This window comes from Paramecium tetraurelia (assembly GCF_000141845.1).
Source record: "Paramecium tetraurelia macronuclear, complete genome".
Classification (NCBI taxonomy): domain Eukaryota; phylum Ciliophora; class Oligohymenophorea; order Peniculida; family Parameciidae; genus Paramecium; species Paramecium tetraurelia.
In genome coordinates, this window is record NC_006058.1 from 100,016 (window position 1) to 120,757 (window position 20,742).

General features: G+C 27.0%; 10 protein-coding genes across 10 annotated transcripts; 2 read left to right on the forward strand and 8 right to left on the reverse strand. All coding sequences in view use genetic code 6, as the record gives it.

Moving 5' to 3' along the window:
- Window positions 1-2: 2 nt before the first annotated feature.
- PTMB.46c (hypothetical protein) lies at window positions 3-805 on the reverse strand. The annotated part of the gene is made up of 3 exons (XM_001346834.1): window positions 3-148; window positions 176-631; window positions 655-805. 3 exons carry the CDS (start codon window positions 803-805, stop codon window positions 3-5), a joined length of 753 nt encoding a protein of 250 aa, XP_001346870.1.
- Window positions 806-820: 15 nt separating this feature from the next.
- On the reverse strand, window positions 821-1,829 carry PTMB.47c (Protein kinase). Its single annotated transcript, XM_001346835.1, has 2 exons — window positions 821-994; window positions 1,020-1,829. 2 exons carry the CDS (start codon window positions 1,827-1,829, stop codon window positions 821-823), a joined length of 984 nt encoding a protein of 327 aa, XP_001346871.1.
- Window positions 1,830-1,995: 166 nt separating this feature from the next.
- PTMB.48 (hypothetical protein) lies at window positions 1,996-2,571 on the forward strand. Its single annotated transcript, XM_001346836.1, has 1 exon — window positions 1,996-2,571. The coding sequence occupies one exon, from the start codon at window positions 1,996-1,998 to the stop codon at window positions 2,569-2,571; it is 576 nt and encodes a 191-aa protein (XP_001346872.1).
- A 381-nt stretch (window positions 2,572-2,952) lies between these two features.
- PTMB.49c (hypothetical protein) lies at window positions 2,953-5,440 on the reverse strand. The annotated part of the gene is made up of 6 exons (XM_001346837.1): window positions 2,953-4,503; window positions 4,531-4,650; window positions 4,680-4,921; window positions 4,948-5,129; window positions 5,153-5,350; window positions 5,373-5,440. The coding sequence occupies 6 exons, from the start codon at window positions 5,438-5,440 to the stop codon at window positions 2,953-2,955; spliced, it is 2,361 nt and encodes a 786-aa protein (XP_001346873.1).
- Window positions 5,441-6,372: 932 nt separating this feature from the next.
- PTMB.50c (Ribonuclease P subunit p30) lies at window positions 6,373-7,335 on the reverse strand. Its single annotated transcript, XM_001346838.1, has 4 exons — window positions 6,373-6,536; window positions 6,557-6,893; window positions 6,920-7,218; window positions 7,245-7,335. 4 exons carry the CDS (start codon window positions 7,333-7,335, stop codon window positions 6,373-6,375), a joined length of 891 nt encoding a protein of 296 aa, XP_001346874.1.
- Window positions 7,336-7,790: 455 nt separating this feature from the next.
- PTMB.51c (hypothetical protein) lies at window positions 7,791-8,600 on the reverse strand. Its single annotated transcript, XM_001346839.1, has 1 exon — window positions 7,791-8,600. One exon carries the CDS (start codon window positions 8,598-8,600, stop codon window positions 7,791-7,793), a length of 810 nt encoding a protein of 269 aa, XP_001346875.1.
- Window positions 8,601-10,065: 1,465 nt separating this feature from the next.
- Window positions 10,066-11,474, reverse strand: PTMB.52c (Zn-finger protein). Its single annotated transcript, XM_001346840.1, has 4 exons — window positions 10,066-10,327; window positions 10,354-10,864; window positions 10,891-11,275; window positions 11,298-11,474. The coding sequence occupies 4 exons, from the start codon at window positions 11,472-11,474 to the stop codon at window positions 10,066-10,068; spliced, it is 1,335 nt and encodes a 444-aa protein (XP_001346876.1).
- A 1,291-nt stretch (window positions 11,475-12,765) lies between these two features.
- PTMB.53 (Mitochondrial ribosome protein) lies at window positions 12,766-13,329 on the forward strand. The annotated part of the gene is made up of 2 exons (XM_001346841.1): window positions 12,766-13,039; window positions 13,064-13,329. The coding sequence occupies 2 exons, from the start codon at window positions 12,766-12,768 to the stop codon at window positions 13,327-13,329; spliced, it is 540 nt and encodes a 179-aa protein (XP_001346877.1).
- Window positions 13,330-14,968: 1,639 nt separating this feature from the next.
- Window positions 14,969-18,937, reverse strand: PTMB.54c (Multispecific organic anion transporter). Its single annotated transcript, XM_001346842.1, has 7 exons — window positions 14,969-15,089; window positions 15,116-16,289; window positions 16,316-16,464; window positions 16,491-17,507; window positions 17,534-18,441; window positions 18,467-18,663; window positions 18,688-18,937. 7 exons carry the CDS (start codon window positions 18,935-18,937, stop codon window positions 14,969-14,971), a joined length of 3,816 nt encoding a protein of 1,271 aa, XP_001346878.1.
- Window positions 18,938-19,023: 86 nt separating this feature from the next.
- On the reverse strand, window positions 19,024-20,713 carry PTMB.55c (hypothetical protein). The annotated part of the gene is made up of 2 exons (XM_001346843.1): window positions 19,024-19,156; window positions 19,182-20,713. 2 exons carry the CDS (start codon window positions 20,711-20,713, stop codon window positions 19,024-19,026), a joined length of 1,665 nt encoding a protein of 554 aa, XP_001346879.1.
- Between the last annotated feature and the right edge of the window lie 29 nt (window positions 20,714-20,742).

Genomic DNA, 20,742 nt, shown 5'->3' on the forward strand with positions numbered 1-20,742 from the left:
TATCATTTAATTTTTTTAGAACAAAAGGTTTTTACAGGATTATAAATAGGCCCAGGGGATTAAGAATCTTCATTTTTGATTTTTTCATCTATCCAACTAATCTTAGGAGCTCTTCCTATTGTTGCATTGGGTGAAGACTCTCTTATCACTAATTAATAATAATATTTTTAATTACATTTCAAACTCTAATCTAGTTTATACTTCCCTACTCCTGGAGAACTTGTAGTCAGACTATTGTCTAATTGTCTTCTCGCCTTTGGGAATGTTGTAGGTGAGCCATTTGACTAATATGACATTTCACTCAATGGAATGACCTTGGATGACATTTTGCTAGGCGATCTACTACATATAGATTGATTGGATGCGAATTTTTTAAAATCGGAAACAGATTATTTGGTTTGATCATTTACTCTCTTAACAGTTTAAGAAGTATCTATGTTGAATATCTATGACTGTTGATCCAAACCTAAAACATTTAATTCAATTAAGAGTCTATTCCAAATTTAATTCATGGTAGCTGTAACTATTACATCAAAGTTAGATTTAAATATTTGCAGATTTCTCGATAGTTACAAGTTGTATTCAATCTTTTATCCTTATTTTTCCATTACACTAATCACTTCCCTCAATCCTTCGAATTCATATGACATTTACTTTGTTGTGCAAAATTGATTTCATTCATAAAAATGTCCTCAAATTCCTTAGAAATCTGACTCAAATATCCCTTCTTTTGTACTGTTTCATAGATATGATTGATATCTGCAAATCTAGCGACTTCCTGCTATATATTTAACTATAAATTCATAATAAAAATAAATTTTCATTTAAACCATTCGTGATCTAAAATTTCTTATATTGTTGGTCTATCCTACGGTTTTTTTGCACAACAACTATTGATTAGATTGATTAGTAAATCATCCTAAATTTCGAATTATAATGGTTAATCTCTTGCTAATAAATCTGTTTCTAAGTCACCTTCACCCCAAAAAGGTAGCTAAAGATATGAGTAATATGATTACTTTTTCATGTGTATAGATATATAAACAGATTCCAAATGACCATATATCAAGTTTAAATGGAGAATAACCGTCATTTAAACAAAATTATACTTCAGGGGCTCTAAATCCTGGAGTTCCAGCACAATCATAGAATATACTATCTTTTTCAGCTATTCTTGAAGTCGAGAAATCAATTAATTTACAACACTCTTCCAATGGATATAAAGTGGTGCATATAATATTATCAATTTTGACATCTCTATTAACAATATTGTGTTCATGAAGATACTATATTGCTTAAGCTAGCTATTTGAATATTAGTTTGGCTGCTTGCATGTAGTTCATTTTCAGGTAATCAAGAATAGCCTGATTTCTAATATATTTAAATGAGAATTCACAGAAGTTCATAATGCATCCCAAATCTCCCAATTACATTATTAAATACATCTTCTGCTATGGATCATCTTCATCGTCTATTACCTCGTACAATTTACAGATATTTGGATGATTGAGATATTTGTGAATGTTGATCTCATTATCAGCAAACTCTAATAAATTAGTCATTTTTGGATCATTAGAATTGCTATCATAAAAACAAGTCCTTTGATGAGCTAATACTGTTTTCTGAAATATTTTCATAGCATAATCGCTTTTACAAAGTTCTTCTGATTCTTCTGTTTCTTTATAGTACCGAGTTACTTTCCTCACTTTTCCAAATGATCCTTCTCCTAGTTCATCCATCAACTCGTATTCATTTATAAATTTCTTCCCATCCTCCTTTCTATACACTACTTTATCTTTGAAATTTGCTTCATATATTTCAACATCCATCTTAAAATTATATAAAAAATTGATATTTTCACAAATTCATAAAGCTATATAAAGTTATTAAATTATTTTGAGGTTTGACTCGTATTCATTTTCATATACTTAATTCACAAAATATGCATATCAATTTTAATAATCAAGAAATATTTTTATTTTTAATCTAATCGTTATGAAAAAAACAAATTTGAAGCTAAATGCTACTACCACATCAAAAAGACAAAACAAAGAAAATACAATTAAATCTCCACGAAAAGCTATTTCCCCAAAAAACTTTAGATAAAAATTAACTTGTCCTGATTTATGGGATAACCTTGAAAAATAATTAATCACTTCTGAAACCATATTTTAACAAATATTTCCTCATCCCAATAGAAAGAGGTTGACTTACTTTTAGTTCGATTAACTCAAGCTTCTGAGTGTTGAAAAAAAGGAAATGTTTGATTTATTGTAATAGGATGACTGGATTGAATACAATAGAGCAGGCAAAATTCTAGGTGAAAAGTATGGTTACGAATAAAGTCATTTGAAGTAATGGTTTGATGAGAATCAAGTGAATTAAACTATTAAAAAAGTAGATCTGCTCAAAAAATATAAAGACAAAAGTAATTTTATAACCAAGTATATATTTGTTTAAATTATAAGATTATTTGAAGAAATTGATTTTAATAATACGTAAGAATTATCATATTGGGATATCTATCTTCACAAAGATATTTATGTACTTAAATAAATAATACCATCGTGATTCTAAACTAATGTTATGATATTATATTTCATTTAATAGGGTAAACACTTTTTTAAAATCTAAATCAAAATTAAACTTAAATTTATATGTATCATTTCACATAATTATATACATTCATATGCTTATTGTATTCCTAAATTCATTTAGATATACAGGAATATATTTTCATATATCATTAAGTTAAAAATCATCAAATATGTATTTTTAATTCAAAGAATGATAAAGTTCTCCCGTAGACTAATTAATTGAAGACCTATCATTTGGTTATTATTTTTTTTATCTGAACAAAAATCTGGTAAATGAATTAAGAATATATATTTTATTTTTTCCAGTAGTAAAAAATGACAATTATTATATAATATTAATCTGTGTATGAATATATCAATTTACATATCTGGATGACTCATATTTGTCAACTTTTAAATAGCCACTTCCACTCTATTAAGAACTTTACTCATATCTATAAGGAATTTAAGCTTAATATTGATAAGATAATTGCGAACCATTATCACCTTACTAAGATATTATTCTATCTTAATTGAAACCTTCATTTTACCTCGAGTCATATAGGGTCTTCGCTTTATATTAAGTTGAAGTTACTATTTAAGTATTCTATAAGTCCTTGTATGAATTACTTGTCGATCCTTTATTCAACTCTCTTTGATAAAAATTATCATAATTAGTTTTTTACTCATTAACATAGACTTTTTATTATATTTTCGATTGACCTTCATATCCACTTGTTGTCAATAATCCTTTTATGGCATCTTTCTCTTGTTATTGTAAGAGTAATGTACAATTTTGATCCCTTAAATTTTATAATTCAGCTCCCATTAATACAAATAAACTCAATAGATCCTCTTCTCTTTTGGATAAACCTTAATCAACATTATTTTGGCTATACGGTCTTGTTTGTAATTTTTGAGTGTTTGGTATTGATTAATAAGAACTAGAACTTTATTATTTTCTCAATCTGCTCAATTCCATCGTTAACATTACTATTTTATTTTCATAATATTCTTTTAATTTCTCTATTTCATCATCTTAATTCATTTATGATTACAATAGTAGCTATTATTGCAATTATTGACTGATTTGTTCATTTTTTAGTTTGTAAGCTTTTACCTAATTTTGTAATGATTCATTTTCACTATAATATTTATCTATGATAATGCCTAATCTCTCAATTTCAGCTGATTGCAAAAGAAAATTCAATAATAAATTTGATGGCTATAAATTAGCAAATAGAATGCTATCCTTTACATTTTTACTATTAAGTTTTCTTTTTTTTGGATCCAAATCGTCATCTGTTAATCCGAATTCATTTTTAATCCATTCAATCTTCTCATTAGCTTCTTTTAATTTATTACCCAAATCCTTCAATTCTGAATTCTTTTTATTTATATCTTACTATAAGTCTTTTAACTTATTATCTTTATCTTATAATTGTCTCATTAAATCATTCAACCTACTTCTGAGATCATCATTTTCATTAGATAATCTATTTTTATCTTCATTTAATTGATCCACTTCCTAGTTTAATTTATCATTTTCATCTTTTAACTGGGTTGCTACTTCCTTTTATCCATCTGCTGAATCTAATTCATCCAAACAATTGTTCAATTCTGACTATAATTACAATTTGTCTTATTCAGCCTATCTTATTTTATATTGCAAATCTCCTAACTATCTTAATTAATCTTGCAATTATCTCTGACTATCTTACAGTTATCGTTGAGTATCTTGTAATTATCTTTATTGATCAGCCAATTAATTTTTTAATATTGCTATTTCTTGATCTTTTTTCTTTAATAATTCTTTAAGTTATTCACCTTCTGTTCTTAATTGGTCTGCATCTCTTAATTTATTTTTCAAATCATTCAATTATTAATTTAAATACCCATTTTCCATTTGCAAATCCTAGGCATTTTACTAAAACAATTAAATAATAAAATTTACTCTTAGATCATCAAGAACATCTAGATCATTTTTCTATTTGTCATTCTCTCTTAATTATTTATCTAATTCTTTTTTGAGATCATCTGCTTCTTTTGCCTTTTTTTTTAATCTTTCTAATTCCTAAAAAGTATGTTTTTTATTAATTTTACTTTTAATAAATCTTCTGGACTTCCACCAAATGATTTCTGTAATTTCTCTAATTCTTTGAGTTTCTTGGCTAAAGTATCAGGATCCATACCCCCAATTTTATTTTAGAGGTCATCAAATTATTTCGACTTCCTTTACAATTCATCCAACATTCTTTGTAATTCTTCTGGACTTTTGCCACCAAACTATTTCTCATAATCACCTAACTTCTTTTTTAATTTGCTTAATTGAGACCTCAAATCATCTTAAAATGATACTAATCTTTCTTACCTACATCATCATCTCCAATCTTTTTTTATAATTGTACTAGCTGTTTTTTTTATTGTTCTAATTCTTTTTTCCAATTCGGATCGTAATCACGCAATTAAATTTCATAACGTGATAATGATCCTTCAAGGTCTTTTATTAGTTTTTTCAGTCTCTCATTATCATTGCCGATTAAATAATTGTCCCTATTCTCGATCACATTAAATACTGCTGCAATTGTTGTAGTTTTTCCATCAGATCTCTTATTTGCATCTCATAATTGACTCTATCTAATCCACAATCACTCTGCTGCTTAATGGAAATTTTGAGTTCTGTGTTTTCAGCAACTAGACGCTATATTTCTACAGCCATCAAAAAAGATGTCACATCAAGTTATCCATTCAGATTTCGTTAGATCCCTGTATCCCTTGTATTAGGATAATACTTACTAATATCTCACTCTTGTGCGATACTGAGGGTGATTAATTTCTTCCTCGTATGAACTATAATTGAACATTTATTAATAACACATTCAAATTGTATCAAAATAAGGTTGAATTCTCTTTGCAATTGCGTCGGGTGTATTGCAACTATATTAAGGCTACTTTTATTTCATCTTCTGCAGTACTCTATTCTAAAATTGGATTTCCTATAATTATTATATAATAAGCATTTCATTTTACCTAGTCTCTCAGTGTATCGAACACATCGGTCAATTTTTAGGGATCAACATTGAGATTCTTTAAAAAATTGTTGAGTTCCTTTAAATTGATTCCACTATTTTTGGAATATATCTAAAAATACCATTCAAAATTACTCCATACAAAAAACCATGTTTCTGATAGAATTCTCTCTTCTATTCCTTACTCAAGGTCACTTAGCATTCTGTAAGACAATGAACAATGAATTTCTTTGTAACCCCCATCGGTAATTGATCATCCAATTGTATAAATTTCGATATCAATTGTTAAGGCAACTTAGCTGTTATTGGAATTTTGATACTTCATTCTTGAAAACCTATTCGACAATTGGTCTCGGATAGACACTTTCAAGTCCGAGGAAAAAGGATTTGAATTTGTTGAATAATAATCTTCTGTAAGGTATTCTTGCAAGATAGACTAAGACTCTTGTAAAATTATCTACTTTCATAAGCAAACTTTAATTAGCAGAGGAAGATCAATCCACAAAATAAATAGATTCTATTTTTATTATCCTCCACCTTTTATTTCATTTTAGCCCATAAAGGTTTCTGAGATTTGTGATATGTTCTCTATATATCAAGATTTTCTTTTCTAATATTTTGATTTATATCCTAATATAGCGGAAGAGATCTCTTACCATGTGTTGCTTCAACCTTTGATAGTATCGAAATTTGGGTATTATAGAAGACAGCATAATTATATTTTAACAATTATTATTATAAAATAAAATACATTCCTAAAAGATTAATCATTGTTCATTTTAAACGACCGCATACACTTCTTAAGATAGTTTAATTTTCTTGCTTAGTTTCTCTTCTTATTTGTTTTTGATCTACTTCTTCTTGGATTCAAAATATTCAATGTCCTTCAAAGCGGCTTCGCAAATAACACCTTTACAAGCTTTTCTATGAACTAAATTAAATGAGTAATACTGCCATGCTTAATCACCATCTCAGCGTTTGCACCAACTGCCTGAGTCGCCTGATCCTTCTTTAAACCAATAGTAATTCCCAATGCTACCAAATCATAGGGACTCCTGTGATAGAGCCAATACGCAGTATCAGAAGACAGGAGAATATTCTTACCCTTTGTAGCATTTATAATGATTTAGGCATTTGAAATGAATTATCTTCTTTTATTGGGATCTTAAACTGCATCACCATAGTTAATCTCGAACATAATATTCTTCTCCAAGAGCTATGAACTTACTTTTGCCTTCGGAATGAATGGGAGCTTCTCAAAACAATCAAACGTGATTATGTCGAAATACTATTTAATATTAACATTTATTGTACTGTAACAGTTGTGCATAGTTGTGTAAATACTGCCTCAGTCTTTGGTTTGATAGCAATAATATCGTAACCCTATAAAAATTGATTCTCCTATTTAATCGAGCTAAAAAACTTGTTATCACTCACCTCAAAAGTGAGTCTAGAGTATTATTTAATCTTCCCTGTGAATTAGGATATGTTTGCACTTTACTACTATTTCTATAACAAGAATTCCTCATTGTAAGGTTTAAAAGTGGAAGCATTCTGCTTTTATATTTATTAATCTTTCACGTAATTCACAACAGCAACATTATGGTAATTTTCTAATTGTAAATCACATTCTAATTACCTTCAATACAAGTGATCAATAATTATATCAGTTGATTATCTTTTTAAGGGTCTCCTGCGTAGAATGACCGTAAATTTAAATCACTATGCATATATAAATTAATGTTTTAATAATTTATTCTCTATTTAATTGTTTTAGTAATTAGTTTAGATAAATTGCATAATCATAAAACAAACCAATATAATTATAGGGTTTGACTTAAAATACAGTGATGATAGAATACAAAGAATTATGAAAATAAATTTAATCGATTTAGCAAAAAACCTGTCTTTCATTTTTAAAATACTCTGACACTGAGACTAGAGTACTAATATAAATAGAATATTGCTTTCTTTAGATCTTTGATTTAATTTCAGACCAGATTATAAACACAAATGTTCTTATGTCGAAATTTTAATAAAAATATTCTACTACAATAAAGAGGAATAGAAAAACAAAATATGATACTTATTTTTGGATATTTATGTCTTATAGCCATATTTTTAGTTAAATATTTATTTATAATGATATGATATATCGAATGACAATTTAATTAGTATGAATAATTCAAATCATTTACATTGAAGAATTAGCCTGAGTTTCAACCTTTTTTATGATTTGTTCTAAAGCTTAGAATTCTTTTTGGAATCCAATTTATTTAGAAATATGTAGAAGTGCTCTATATCTTTTTAGTTCTTCTATCTCTTTTATGTGAGATAGTTTTTGCAAATGTTTCTCACAAAGTTGCATACTTGTGCTTATATTAGCATACATGAGGCAGTTTGAATATTAACAATGACCAAATCCTAAGGTATGTAATAATTCATGAACTATTGTACTATAAAAATCATTCACTTCTGTTTACACTTACACAACACATACTCTTTGATTTCCTGCTCTTCCTAAAATATTTGCTTACGGTTAATAAGGATCATAAATATCTTAATCAACAATTGCTATAAAAGATGAAATATTTTTAGGTTTTACTTGAGTCATAACTTTGAAAATACTAAAAACATTTATTATATCTTTATCATCTTTTTCCAATTTATAGGTTTGATCATTGTCTATATCATAAATGTAAAAGTTATTCCTTTCATAATATAACGCTAATTATAAATTAAGAATTTGAACTTCCAATCCCAAATATATCTCAATCCAAGATTTAATAGTTTAAAGATTTATACATTTTTCTAAACTTAAATTTAAAAGTCCAATTGGTTTTAATTCAGATTTTATCAATTGATTCTATTAAGGCATTAATTCTTAATTATTTGTCAAAATTATTTTTTAAGTTTGTTACTATTCTACTTTGATTAAATTCTATGAAATCTCAGTTTTATTGACAACTTCAATTTGTTGAGACTACAATTGCATTTTTAGTTTAAGTTTGAAAAGTTTTTGTTTGCCTTTCATGAATACGCAGAAAAAATTAATATTAATTGATTTAATTTAAATTGCTTAATTCCAAACTTTATCACAATTTTTTTTCATAAAAATGTGATTTTTTTATTTTGTGGAATTTAATGTATTACTACCTATCAATGTTTATCAAAATAACTAGGTCGTTAAGATTATGATTAAATAAAACCATAGGAATATTATATAATCTTACAATCTAGAATTATATGATTAACAGCAGACAGAGTCTTTCAAATATAATTGAATAATAATTCAAATTTAGATGTTTCTCATAACTTAATAATAATAATGTCTTCACATTAGCCACACTACTAAATATTGCAATTTATAAATGATGATAGCAATTATTTGATAAAACTATCCCTTATTTCTATTTTATTATTCTGTTAGATTTTCTTAGAAATTTATGATCATAATTAAAAAAATTTCATTCCTATTACAAAGGCTGCCAAAAATGAATGTTTTAAAAACATTTTCTATTAAAATTGTTTATAAAATAATGCTATTAAATGGAATATTATAGTGCTGATATAACTTGAAATAATTTTTTTATAATAAATTCTATCGTATGTTTGGAAACAGAATGATATTTCTATATTTTATATTTCAATATACTTTATTCAAATTTCAGTCGTAATATGTTTAATATGTATTCTCCTTTTTGGAATATACTTTCCAATTGTGGGTAAATCTTAAACAATCTATGAATTATCATATTTATCAATAATAACATGAGAAGGTTAAAAAGTAACCTATCTCTTATTACTATTCAGGATTGACTTTATTTTGCGGTTAATCAGCGCAAGCTCGGTAGATTATCGTTAAGTTTAAGCTTCTTAAATTAAAAATAAGTCTTCCAAACTCGACTTACACATGCTTGTATTTTTGGAGAGACTTGGCAAATTTGGTAAAACCTAATCTGATTATTAGGGAAATATTTAATCTCCAATAGCATGTCGTCTTCGTACTGTTTTGGGAACAACAAGTTCAAGTGGTATTTATGGTTCAAATACCTTCGTGTTATTGAAATCTCCATAAGATTATTGTGGAAAACTATCAATTTCATTTAAAAAAGTAGAAGGACAAAATGACTGATTCTTTGCTTAATTTTTGGTTTTAAGAATAGAAATTGGAGTTAAATTAAGTAAAGAGGGTTTTTTGTACATCTATTAGTTTAATTTATAAATTAATTTTGTTTTATTAAAAAAAGATAATTACTGAAATTTACAATGTAGTTTTATATTTGTGCTGCAATGACTCCAGATATTAATTAAATATATTATGGATGATGGATTTAAACAAATCTAAATGTAAAAATAGGCAACAGTTTTCTACCACTAAAATTATTATTTTTTAAGGTTGATGTATTAAAATAAAATAAAAATAACAATATAAAAAGTTTGTCACCTAAATCTTACAATCACATCATTAAAGTTTCTTTGATATAATTTTTGATGAATTTTTTCTTGATTTTTAAATTGGAAAATTGTTTTTTTTCCAAATCATTGAAATTGATGTTTTCGATAATTTTTTCTTATGAATGTTTATAAGTATCAACTTCCTATTTTTTTTTCGATACTATTTCTACAAAATTATTCAGTTCGTCCTAAAATTAACTCAAAGTACGCTCGTAAATTTCATCTACCTTATCTTCCATTAAATAGAATTTATAATACAAAAATCTAAAAGAATAAAAAAATAATATTACGATCTAGATGCTTTCAATAGAGAGATGGTCTTTTCGGATTACTCTGCTAGATGTTCTATTTAAATTATTTTTACATTCTATTACAAATCTTTAATAGAATATCCAAGGTTTCGAATATTAAAATTGATGATCTAAAGTTCATTCTTCAATTATGAGGTATATCTCGATAGATTTTTATTTGTATTTGCATAAGGACAAACATAGAAGCTTTTTTCGTGATCTTTAACCCATGGTTTAGAGCACTCATAACAGAAATGTTATCCACATAAGCATTTTAAATGGAGACAACCTTCTGTTTTTTAAATTAATCTTCCACATTTAGGGCACTTAGAAGCATTTATGATTGCCCAATAGTCACCTGACTATTAATGTTCTAGGACTTTTTTGACAATGTCACATGGAATTGGATAGTGTTTCTCTTCTCTACATTTGGAGCAAAATTTAGTTTTACAAGGACATTTTATTGAAGGTTTGAGCTTCAACCACTTAAATACATTTTCACAATTTTACCCTATTGATATACTCATTAAAAATTACCTGGACACCAAGTTATGGCATCGTCGTGATGCATAAATCTCTTTATGAGTATTTATTTATATTTTGGAAACTATTCTAAATATAAATGAGGGAGTCTTTCAGGGCATTGATCCTGTAGACATTTTACTATGGGTATTTAACCTACGAATTGGACTTCAATCATTTGATTCCAGCAATTCTTGCAAAATTTATGACTGCAGTTCAAACTAATCCCTTAAGTGCCATTTTCTTGGCATATTGCACAACGCATGTTTTTTTGAATGTGAACTTCAGTTAAATTATAGATGCCTTATTCCTAAAGCTATTTTTTCAATTAGTCAGCCTGAGAGTTTAATAGTAATTATTCATAGATTTGCTAAACATCAAAATTGAAAAAGATTAAGATCTAGATATTGTTTTTAATTTACATTCAAAACAACCTAAGTCATGGTTAATTCCAGCTGTTCTTTGATTTTATCAAGATGGTCTAAAAATTCTTGATAAAGTTCCTCTTAACTCAATAATATTTCGTTATTTTTTTAAGTTTCAATTTCATAGTCTTCATCTGACCCTATATCATATTGATAATCGGAATATTAGGACATAATTAGTAAGTAGAAAAATATTAAATTTAATAAATAATACAATTCTATCATTTAAAAGAATATAAAAATAGTTAACTCTATTAGAATTTATCAGTCCATAAATCATTCTTTACTCTATATTCAAATTATAAAAATAAAAAGAAAATAATACAATATAATAATAGATTCTTATAAAGAGATGCTTAATTGTTAAAAAACAAGGCTTCCTTAATAAAAGACCAAAATTGAGATTTAACAAAAGTTAAAAAATAATCGCATGATAAATATCTAATACGACATAGAAACTTAATTCAATATCTTCTGCTTCCTAAAGTTTTTATCAGTTGCTATATTTGAACTTATTAAGCGTTAAAATAAAAGTTGTCTTTATTCCTAGATGTGTAATCATTTTATGTTTTTAAATAATTTCTATTTGTGGGTTGTTGAACTAAATTTTCCAAAGATTCATATCTCCTCATTTATTGCAATTCATTCAATCTCAATGTAGGAGGTTCTCTTTTTTTTCTATTTTACATCTAACCCAAATAAGTTTAAGAAAATGGCAAATTGGAATGCAATTCAGCCAAAGATCCTCGTTTAGAGCAAATCTATTATTATTATTAAGATTATGTTTATGAAGGTATTAATAAAGTCTGATTTTTAGTATTTTTTTATCTTAATTATTAGAGTTCCACATTTCTAAGTTTTACATTATTTTAATATTCAACTTAATTTTCCTTAAAACTGGAATCTTCAACTATGATAAGAGAGTCTATTAAATCTGAATCTTAAGTTTTTTATCGTTTAGGCGTATTGTTGACAATTATCATCAAGAGTAAAATCAATTATTTTGAAATTAAATATAACAAACAAATAAAAATAATCAAGCACACACTATTTGATATATATAGTAATGCAATATTTTCAATTTTGAATGGGCTTGAAAAGAATAATCCTAACTGAAGATGAACTACACATTAGGTAAATATTATGCACTATATAAGGTAATATTTTAAGCTAGAATATCCATACAATAAATTTTAGTCTGCAATTAAATTACTTAAATACATATTAGAAAGCAATTAATATTAATATTTAATCCATTTTATGAATCAACTTGTTTAAGAATATCATATATTAAATGAAAAAGAAAGGGAATTAAAAAATTTAATATAATCTTAATACCTAATCCGATGCGTACTAATTTTATTCAAGAACATAATTTAGATTATAAAATTTACTACTTAACATATTTGCTTCATTTTAGTGATTTTCTTCTCTATATATATATTAAAATATTAAATAAAAATAAATGTGTTCAAGAGGCATATTTTAATTAAAATTCCTTCAAATATTTTATTGCGATTATGGAGGAAGCTCTTCAAAAATTAGACTTTTCTTACCAACTCTTATTGAGCACCCTTTATTGAATCAACCTAAAATAGACTTTCAAATTTATATGAAAAAAAATACTCACCCATATTTAAATGGAATCTATGTGAATGGATATTAGAAATAAATATCTTTGAAAGGATTGGAAGATGATCAAGAAATATTAGATAGAATTGCATTGTTGAGAAATTCATGTATAAAATTGTAATATCAATCAGTTGGCTAATAAAGTGTAAGACATGCAGGAAGAAAAGTGACAACACTCACACCCTCAATCCAAGGGGGTTGGAATGAGAATTTATTTAAGACTAACATCTATCCTAGACATCAAATGGAAATATCCAGGTCATATCCTCCAGTTGAAGTCCCAGAACCCAGGATTGTACCAAGAGATAAGCCAATTGATTTTTATGAAAAAAGAGTGGACCCATATTAATAAATCTAAAAGCCAAGATTGGGAGTTAAGAAAGCAACTAATCTTTGATAATAATATTAAAATGTTAAATTTATTACAAATAAACTAGCAATTCTAAACAAAATTATAATCACCAATTAAAAAATAAAAAATAGAATAGCTAGTACAAAAGTTAAAGGAAGAAAGCATCCTCATTGAAAACTCAAGTGTTTCTTAATTATTAACATGCCTGAATTAATTGTAATTAATCCTTAGCTTATAAACGTAATTTATATGTACTAATCATAGCAATCAGTTTATAAAGCTTATCATCAGAATAGGAAGTGTGATAAAATTTGATTGTAATGTTTCTGCATTTGAGGATATTCTTGAAAATAATTGTGAAAAATAATTATTTATAGAAAAGCTTCAATATCTAGAACACTTGGAAGTTAAAATTCTAAGTAATGGCAATAAGCAATTAATATTGAATCCAAATTTTGGAATCGTAGAAAAATTGGCAACTTCATTTCATACACCAAATTTAGATGAATTATTAGCATAGTTTCTGAGAAGTTAGGAACTGTAAACTTAGTTGCTTATAAAATTATATTGCATCATTAGCAGTCTGTAAAGCTAATTTAGTTAAATTATTACAAACCTTATTAATCTTGCAATATAAAATTAAGATAAGGATGAACCTATAAAAAATAGAGTGTTTATGACCAATTTAGAACTAATATTTTAAACATAAAAGCAAGAAAAAGATCAAATGGAAGTTAAGCCCATTAACTATTAATACCAATATAATAAATTGCTAATATATTAATAAGCAGAAAATAATCTAATAACAAAGGCCTTTGATCTTCTAGATAATACAATGTATCCTAAAAGAAAGAGAAGTTTTGAAAAAGATAAAGAATCTGCCTATTAAAATTTCTCTTAGAAAAATCAATTTGAAATGTCGATGGACATCTTTAGAGTAGATCCCTATATGTCATACTAAGCATTATTTTCATAAGTAGCTCCTCCTTAACAATCGCCTGTTTTAACTCATGTTTCCACATTTCCAAATCCAAATAGTTTATGCTTATCTCCAACAAACTCAGATAGCCATAGTTTTACATCATAAAAGAATAAGGGACTCAATTATTAATTTAATTCAGTCTATCAACACTTAATTGATTAAAATCAATATGCTTAAATCAGTCAATAAAATATCGACGCTTAGATAAGACAAAGGAAAATGCTTATAAATCAATAATAAAACTAAAGAGTTTCAAGAAGTAAATCCAATTCAACTGTGATAATGCCTGATATATTTAAATAGATTTGTTTAGATAGTGGTAAAGGTGATGAAAAGAGCGATGAAAAATCAAAATAGAAGGGAACTAAGAAAACTTTAAATATAAACTAGAATCAAAAAAAAGCTTTTTAAAACAAACAATTCATAAATAAATGATATATTTCACATCAATGTCAAACTGAAATAAATAAAATGATTATTATCTAAGACTCTGATTATTTCAACATAATAGATTTAGATATCGAAATATTTTAATATAACATTGATAATCAAATTTATTCTATTCTATTCTCCTTCTTTTCTTCCTTCCTTTAATCTTCTATTAGAACCTTTAAATCGTATTAATATTGACTCTCATAATTTTATTCTATATATATTTTTAAATCAGAATTACAAATTAAATTATAATAATTACAATATTTATCAAATTTTATTACTTTTTTTTCCTTGTAAATACAAGCTATAAAAAATGGAAGATTTGTCTTCTAATAGTTTTTAGGGCTCATCGAACTCTTTGGCCTCGCCTTAGTCAATAACTAATATTCTATTGATATTAAACTAAAATAGTACTTATCACAATGCATTATAGTATTAATTCTATGAGCAATTGTTATCACTGTGCATTTTTTAAAGGCAGTTTAAATAGTCTGTTATATTTTTGATTCCGTATCGATATCAATGTTGGCAGTTGCCTCATCAATCAAAATTATTTAAGATTATTTTAGAACTGCCCTGGCTATGGATATGAGTTGTTTCTCTCCAGCACTCAAGTTATCCCCATTTTCTGATATTTCAGTATCCAAACCTTTCTTTTACAATAGTAAGTCTCCCAAACAACATTATAAGGCTACATCGTTAAGTTCTTAATCTGAATGCTGATGGAGTGGGTCAAGATTCTCTCTTAAGCTTCCTTCAAAAAGAGTGGAATCTTATAATATCATCGTAATTGATTCCCGGAGTTATTTCAAATTTAAAGTTGATATGTCTACTCCATCAATTATAATTGAACCCCCTGAAGCCTCAAGAACTCTTAACAAAGATAAAGTAACAGTAGATTTTCCAGCTCCAGTTCTACCTACAACTCCAATCTTCTCTTATCGTTTTATCATAACACTTAAACCTCTTAAGGCTGGCGATAGATTTTCTCTATATTTGACAACTAGTTAATCTATTTTAATATCTCCAAATTAAGGCCAATTCAAGATATAAGGCTTGGATTCTTTATACCCATTTTCATGTTCAACCTTAGCAAAGGCCAAACATCTTTCAAAGGATATGAATTGTGTTTCTGCTTAAGTGATTGAATTTATAGCTGATTACAAGCTATTGTCAATTACAGTTGCAACTGTCATAAGTAAACCAGCCAAGGCAGGATTTTCACTTCCAAAAAACAACACAAAAGCTATAGCAGAGATATTTACAATGAAACTTGTAAATGTTAAATTCATTGAAAACCATGTAGTTGTCTATAATTAAGCTATTTGTATTTTCCTGTTCAAATCAATGTTTTTAGTGTGTCTATCTAAAAACTGCTCTTGCTTTGTGAAAGCCCTTATGATATTTAACCCATTCACTGTTTCCGAGAAGAAACTAAGAATGGGACTTTTGCTTATTGATTCCAATCTATACAGTTCCCTATTTGCAGCCATATAGAATCTTTAGACTTTCCATACTGCATATAAAAATATCAATACTGGCAAAACAATGTAATAAGAACTACTAAATACATTGATTAGAGTGCTTGCTAGAGAATATTTTCAAATAAATTACCTAAAAAGTTTAAGCAGCTGATATATAGAATGGATATAGTCCATAGAATTTCTGTGTCTAGAACTGATTAATCTTTAGTTAATCGATTCATCAATACACCTAATGGGATCCTTTCAAAAAATTAACAGAGTGGTGCATAAAGTAATGATCTAATAGATAATATTATTAGTATTACTCAATCATTCTTGTGTGTATTTTGTTTGCAGTATTGACACTTTCTCTAGAGAGTGTTAGAATACGAATCAAGGCGAAAAAACCAAAACTTAAAGAAAAGAATGAAAAAATCATTAGATTATGTAAGTTATCATCATAAGTTAGATCATCTTATCCAGACCATTAGGCCAACCATATTTATGATCCAAATCTGGCAAAAACTTGAATGATAACAATAATGAGATTAAAAGTAAAGAATAGCCATCCTCCACTCATTTTAAAATATTCTTTGTATACATCTAGCTAAACACTACCAACCTTTCTATCTTCTAATATCATTAAATCATCAACCTAATCCTTATTGGTAATATTAATCTTTTGTGTAGATGATTTTTTTTTTTACAATTTAAGCACTTCCATATCATCATCCTCGTCTTCTTTCTCATCTTTTTTCTATTCTTTGAAATATTTCTAATAAATTTAATCAAATTTCTCACACTCTTTAACATCATCAAGAGTGCCTTCTTTAATTACTGTACCGTTGTCCATTAAAATGATTCTATCTGCATACTAACAGGAATAAAGAGCATGAGTAATAAGTACTATGGTTTTTCCATTAAGATGTTCGCATAGACATTTTTCAATAATAAATTTACCCACATGCATATCCACTGCACTTATTAGATCATCCAATAAATAGATATCACAATCACTATACAATGCTCTGGCTAAACTTATCCTAGCCTTTTATCCTCCACTCAGATTTACTCCTTTTTCTCCGATCATAGTAGCTTCCCCTTTGTCTAGAATCTTGATATCTTATTCCAAACAAGAATATGTAATTGCATCTCTATATCTCTTTTCATCATAAGGCAGACCAAATAAAATATTATCCTTCAAAGTTGCATTTTATATCCAACTCTTCTAACTTACATATGCTATCCTTCCATTTATTTTAATTACTGGAGGCAATCTAGAAAAATTGTAAACCATTTCCCCTAAAATAGCACTTATTAATGAACTTTTGCCACTTGCAACACTAAATAATATCTATTAATTGATTACTCTCCAATGACTGTAACAAATTCACCAATGTCAATTTTTAATTTGATATTTTTTAATATCGGTTCTATCTCTTGATTCACAGGGACAACGTCAGTAGATTTATTCGGAAATTAATTATTTTTGACCTTGTCCCAGTAAAAGGTTCCTTCAATTTCTATTGAATTTCCAAGAATGTCATTTACATTGTATATACAATCATTCATAAGTTCATCAGTCAATAAAAAATTCTATATTCTCTTTATACTGATATTTGCTTCTATGATTTAATTAATGAAGCTAGGCAATGCACTTGCTGACTGTTGTAAGATGCTAAACAAACTGATAATGGAAAACGTTTCTGCAGGCGTAAGATTATGTTAGAGCCATACGTATACAGCTAAAGTGATGTTCAAAGTTAATTATGGTGTCATTAAAAATGCCAATATGAAAAAGCCACTCACCATGTTCTTTTTATGAATTAAGGAGATCTCCTTCTCTCTAAATGACAATAACTTATTTTTAAAATATTCTTCGAAAGCATTTGCTTTAATGAATTTAATTTAAGAAAATATTTCATGTGCTTGTTTTGTTCTATTATCCTTTGCAACCATTACTTGTTTCTAAATTCTCCAACCCCATCTTCCTAGTAAAAAATTAGTGAGCAATCCCAAAATCATGATACCCAAACCGGCCAGACATGAAACACCAATAAAATCAAATAGCAAATAAAAGGATATCCCAATTTAAAATGGCAAAAACAACACTGAAGCTATTGCCATATTTAGTTACAGTATTCTTTATAAGTCAACCTGCATTATATTCATTATTTCACCTGTTTTGTATTACTTGTTGCTTTAAAAAGACACATTCAGAGTTTTCTTCATTATAGATACACTAACTGCTGTATGCTAATCATAACCTAGTTTTCTCTAATATTTTTATGCAAGTAATTACCAACATATAGAAACTATTTTAATACGAAATTGCATTAAAAACTCTTACAACTATAATTATTCCCAACCATTGGAATCCTTTGCCTATTGTATGTTCGGAATAGTCGATATAAGATAGAGTTTACCGAATCATTATAGGACCATACATTAAAGAAATGTTCCAAATTAAGATTATGATATACACTATAACAAATTGTTCTATATTTACTATTAAGAAAATACTTTTAAAAGTTATAAATAGAGATTTGTAAAGTGCAAATCTATCATGTTTGTAAACTTAAAATGTTTAATTCATTCTTTTAAATAAAGATTCTCCTTAATCATCTATCTCTAGGTCCTTTATCATTTCGAATTCCAAAGGAGTTTTATTAGCCAATCGTAGTAAAGGGAAAACATAAAGAAATAAACTTCGCGATATCAATCCTGGAGGCCGAGAATTTCTATTTTATAGAAGAGGTTCTTCCTGCGACATTTTAAATATATATTGATTTAAATATATTAAATTAAGAAATGTGCCACTCAATTAATATGTAATATAATTAATATTTAATACACACATCACTTGAGCAAATAATTAATAAATGTTTTAAATAATGTTAATTTCTTGGCAATTAATGCTAAAAGATATACTTTATTCTCTAGACTGTCAAATAGTACACTGTTAATATCTATGGCATTCATGACCTCGCATCTAAATATATGGTATTATGGCTTACATTTCTTTTTATTCTAAATGAGGGTTCTCAAGTATGAATGTAATATATTTTGAAAACCATTAAAACGGAATTTATTGTTCTTAAATCATGGTTTTCATTCTTCCATAATCCTGAGTGATATAGACATGTAAATATAGGTCATGGAAATCACCTATCTCAGGATATTCTTAGAATAATTCTACAGATGTGTTTTTGAACAGTTCAATGTTCTTAATAATGTAAGGAACCAATTCAAGTATATAGGACTTTTTTTGGTCGTAATCAAAGTATTTAGAAAATGATGAAGATATTATTTCATTTTATTGTATTGGACTTAATTTTGTAAATTAATTGAATACAATTTTAGTGATTAAAGCTTTATCGAACTTATAATCAATAAATAATTGTAAAATAGAGCCCAGTGAATCTCCTAAATAATTAATGATGTTTTAGCACATTTGGCAAATGAATTAATTATACATAGATAGTCTTGTTAAGAAACTTAATAAATGGATCAGAATTTTTTATTTTACTACAAAGTCAAGGTTCTCTGCTTCTATAAATTCAATAATCCTTTTAATCAATTACGAGAATTAGCACTCATCTTATTCATCGATATCCAACAAGTCACTAATCATTATAGCTATTTTATAAAAACAATTAGCTCTAAGATTGACAAATTATTGATTCTGAGAAATATTTGACAAAGCAGTAATAGCATCTTCGATCAATTCAACTAGTTGAAAAGCATTAGATTTTTATGTTAAATACTTAATGATTTCAATAATAAACCTTTTACCTATTGTTTCAATACCTAGACCCATGTCTTCATAATTTAATTCATAGTATTTTGGTGTCCACAAATATGGCTTATTGATTCCAAAATTGATGCATTTCATCATTTTAGGATAGATTTCTGAATGTCTAGTCATCACCTTACAAAACAATTCAGCTCTAATATTGAGCCACAGATTTTCATCAAATTTAGAGATATCTGTACACCAAGGTATACTTTGACAAGTTGCCCATTTATATAATTTGTTGTTCGTATTTGAAACTCGACTCGTCGTCGCTTGATGGAGAGTTTCCAAGGCCAAGACCCAATTTTCATTTTGATATGTTGATAACTGCATGAAATCGAATAAATATTGTCCAACTCCATAAGGTTTTAAGGAATTTAGGATGCATTTTTCTTCATCCTTCAAAAAATTTTGAACCAGGTGAAATTAATTTTAAAGTATGTGAAACCAGGCTAAATCTTACTCTTTCAGATTTTAATTATTAAGACTTTAATGCGCCCAATTGCAGATTTAAAAAAGGGTGTCATGCTCTGCTATCAAATCTGATATAAATTATGCTTCTGAGTATTGTTTCATTACTAGGTTATGGTGGGTGTCATAGTCATGATTAAATTTGCAATATTGGCAAATCCGAGAATAGGGGATATCCTTGCCTCTGATTTTGGTCAGAGAGAGGATGTGATCTAAATCAGTTGATAATAGGTCAATTTATTATGCGAGTTTAACATTGAGTGGTTTTTGTTCATATTGCATTTGTGAATATATATATTTATTAATTTAAA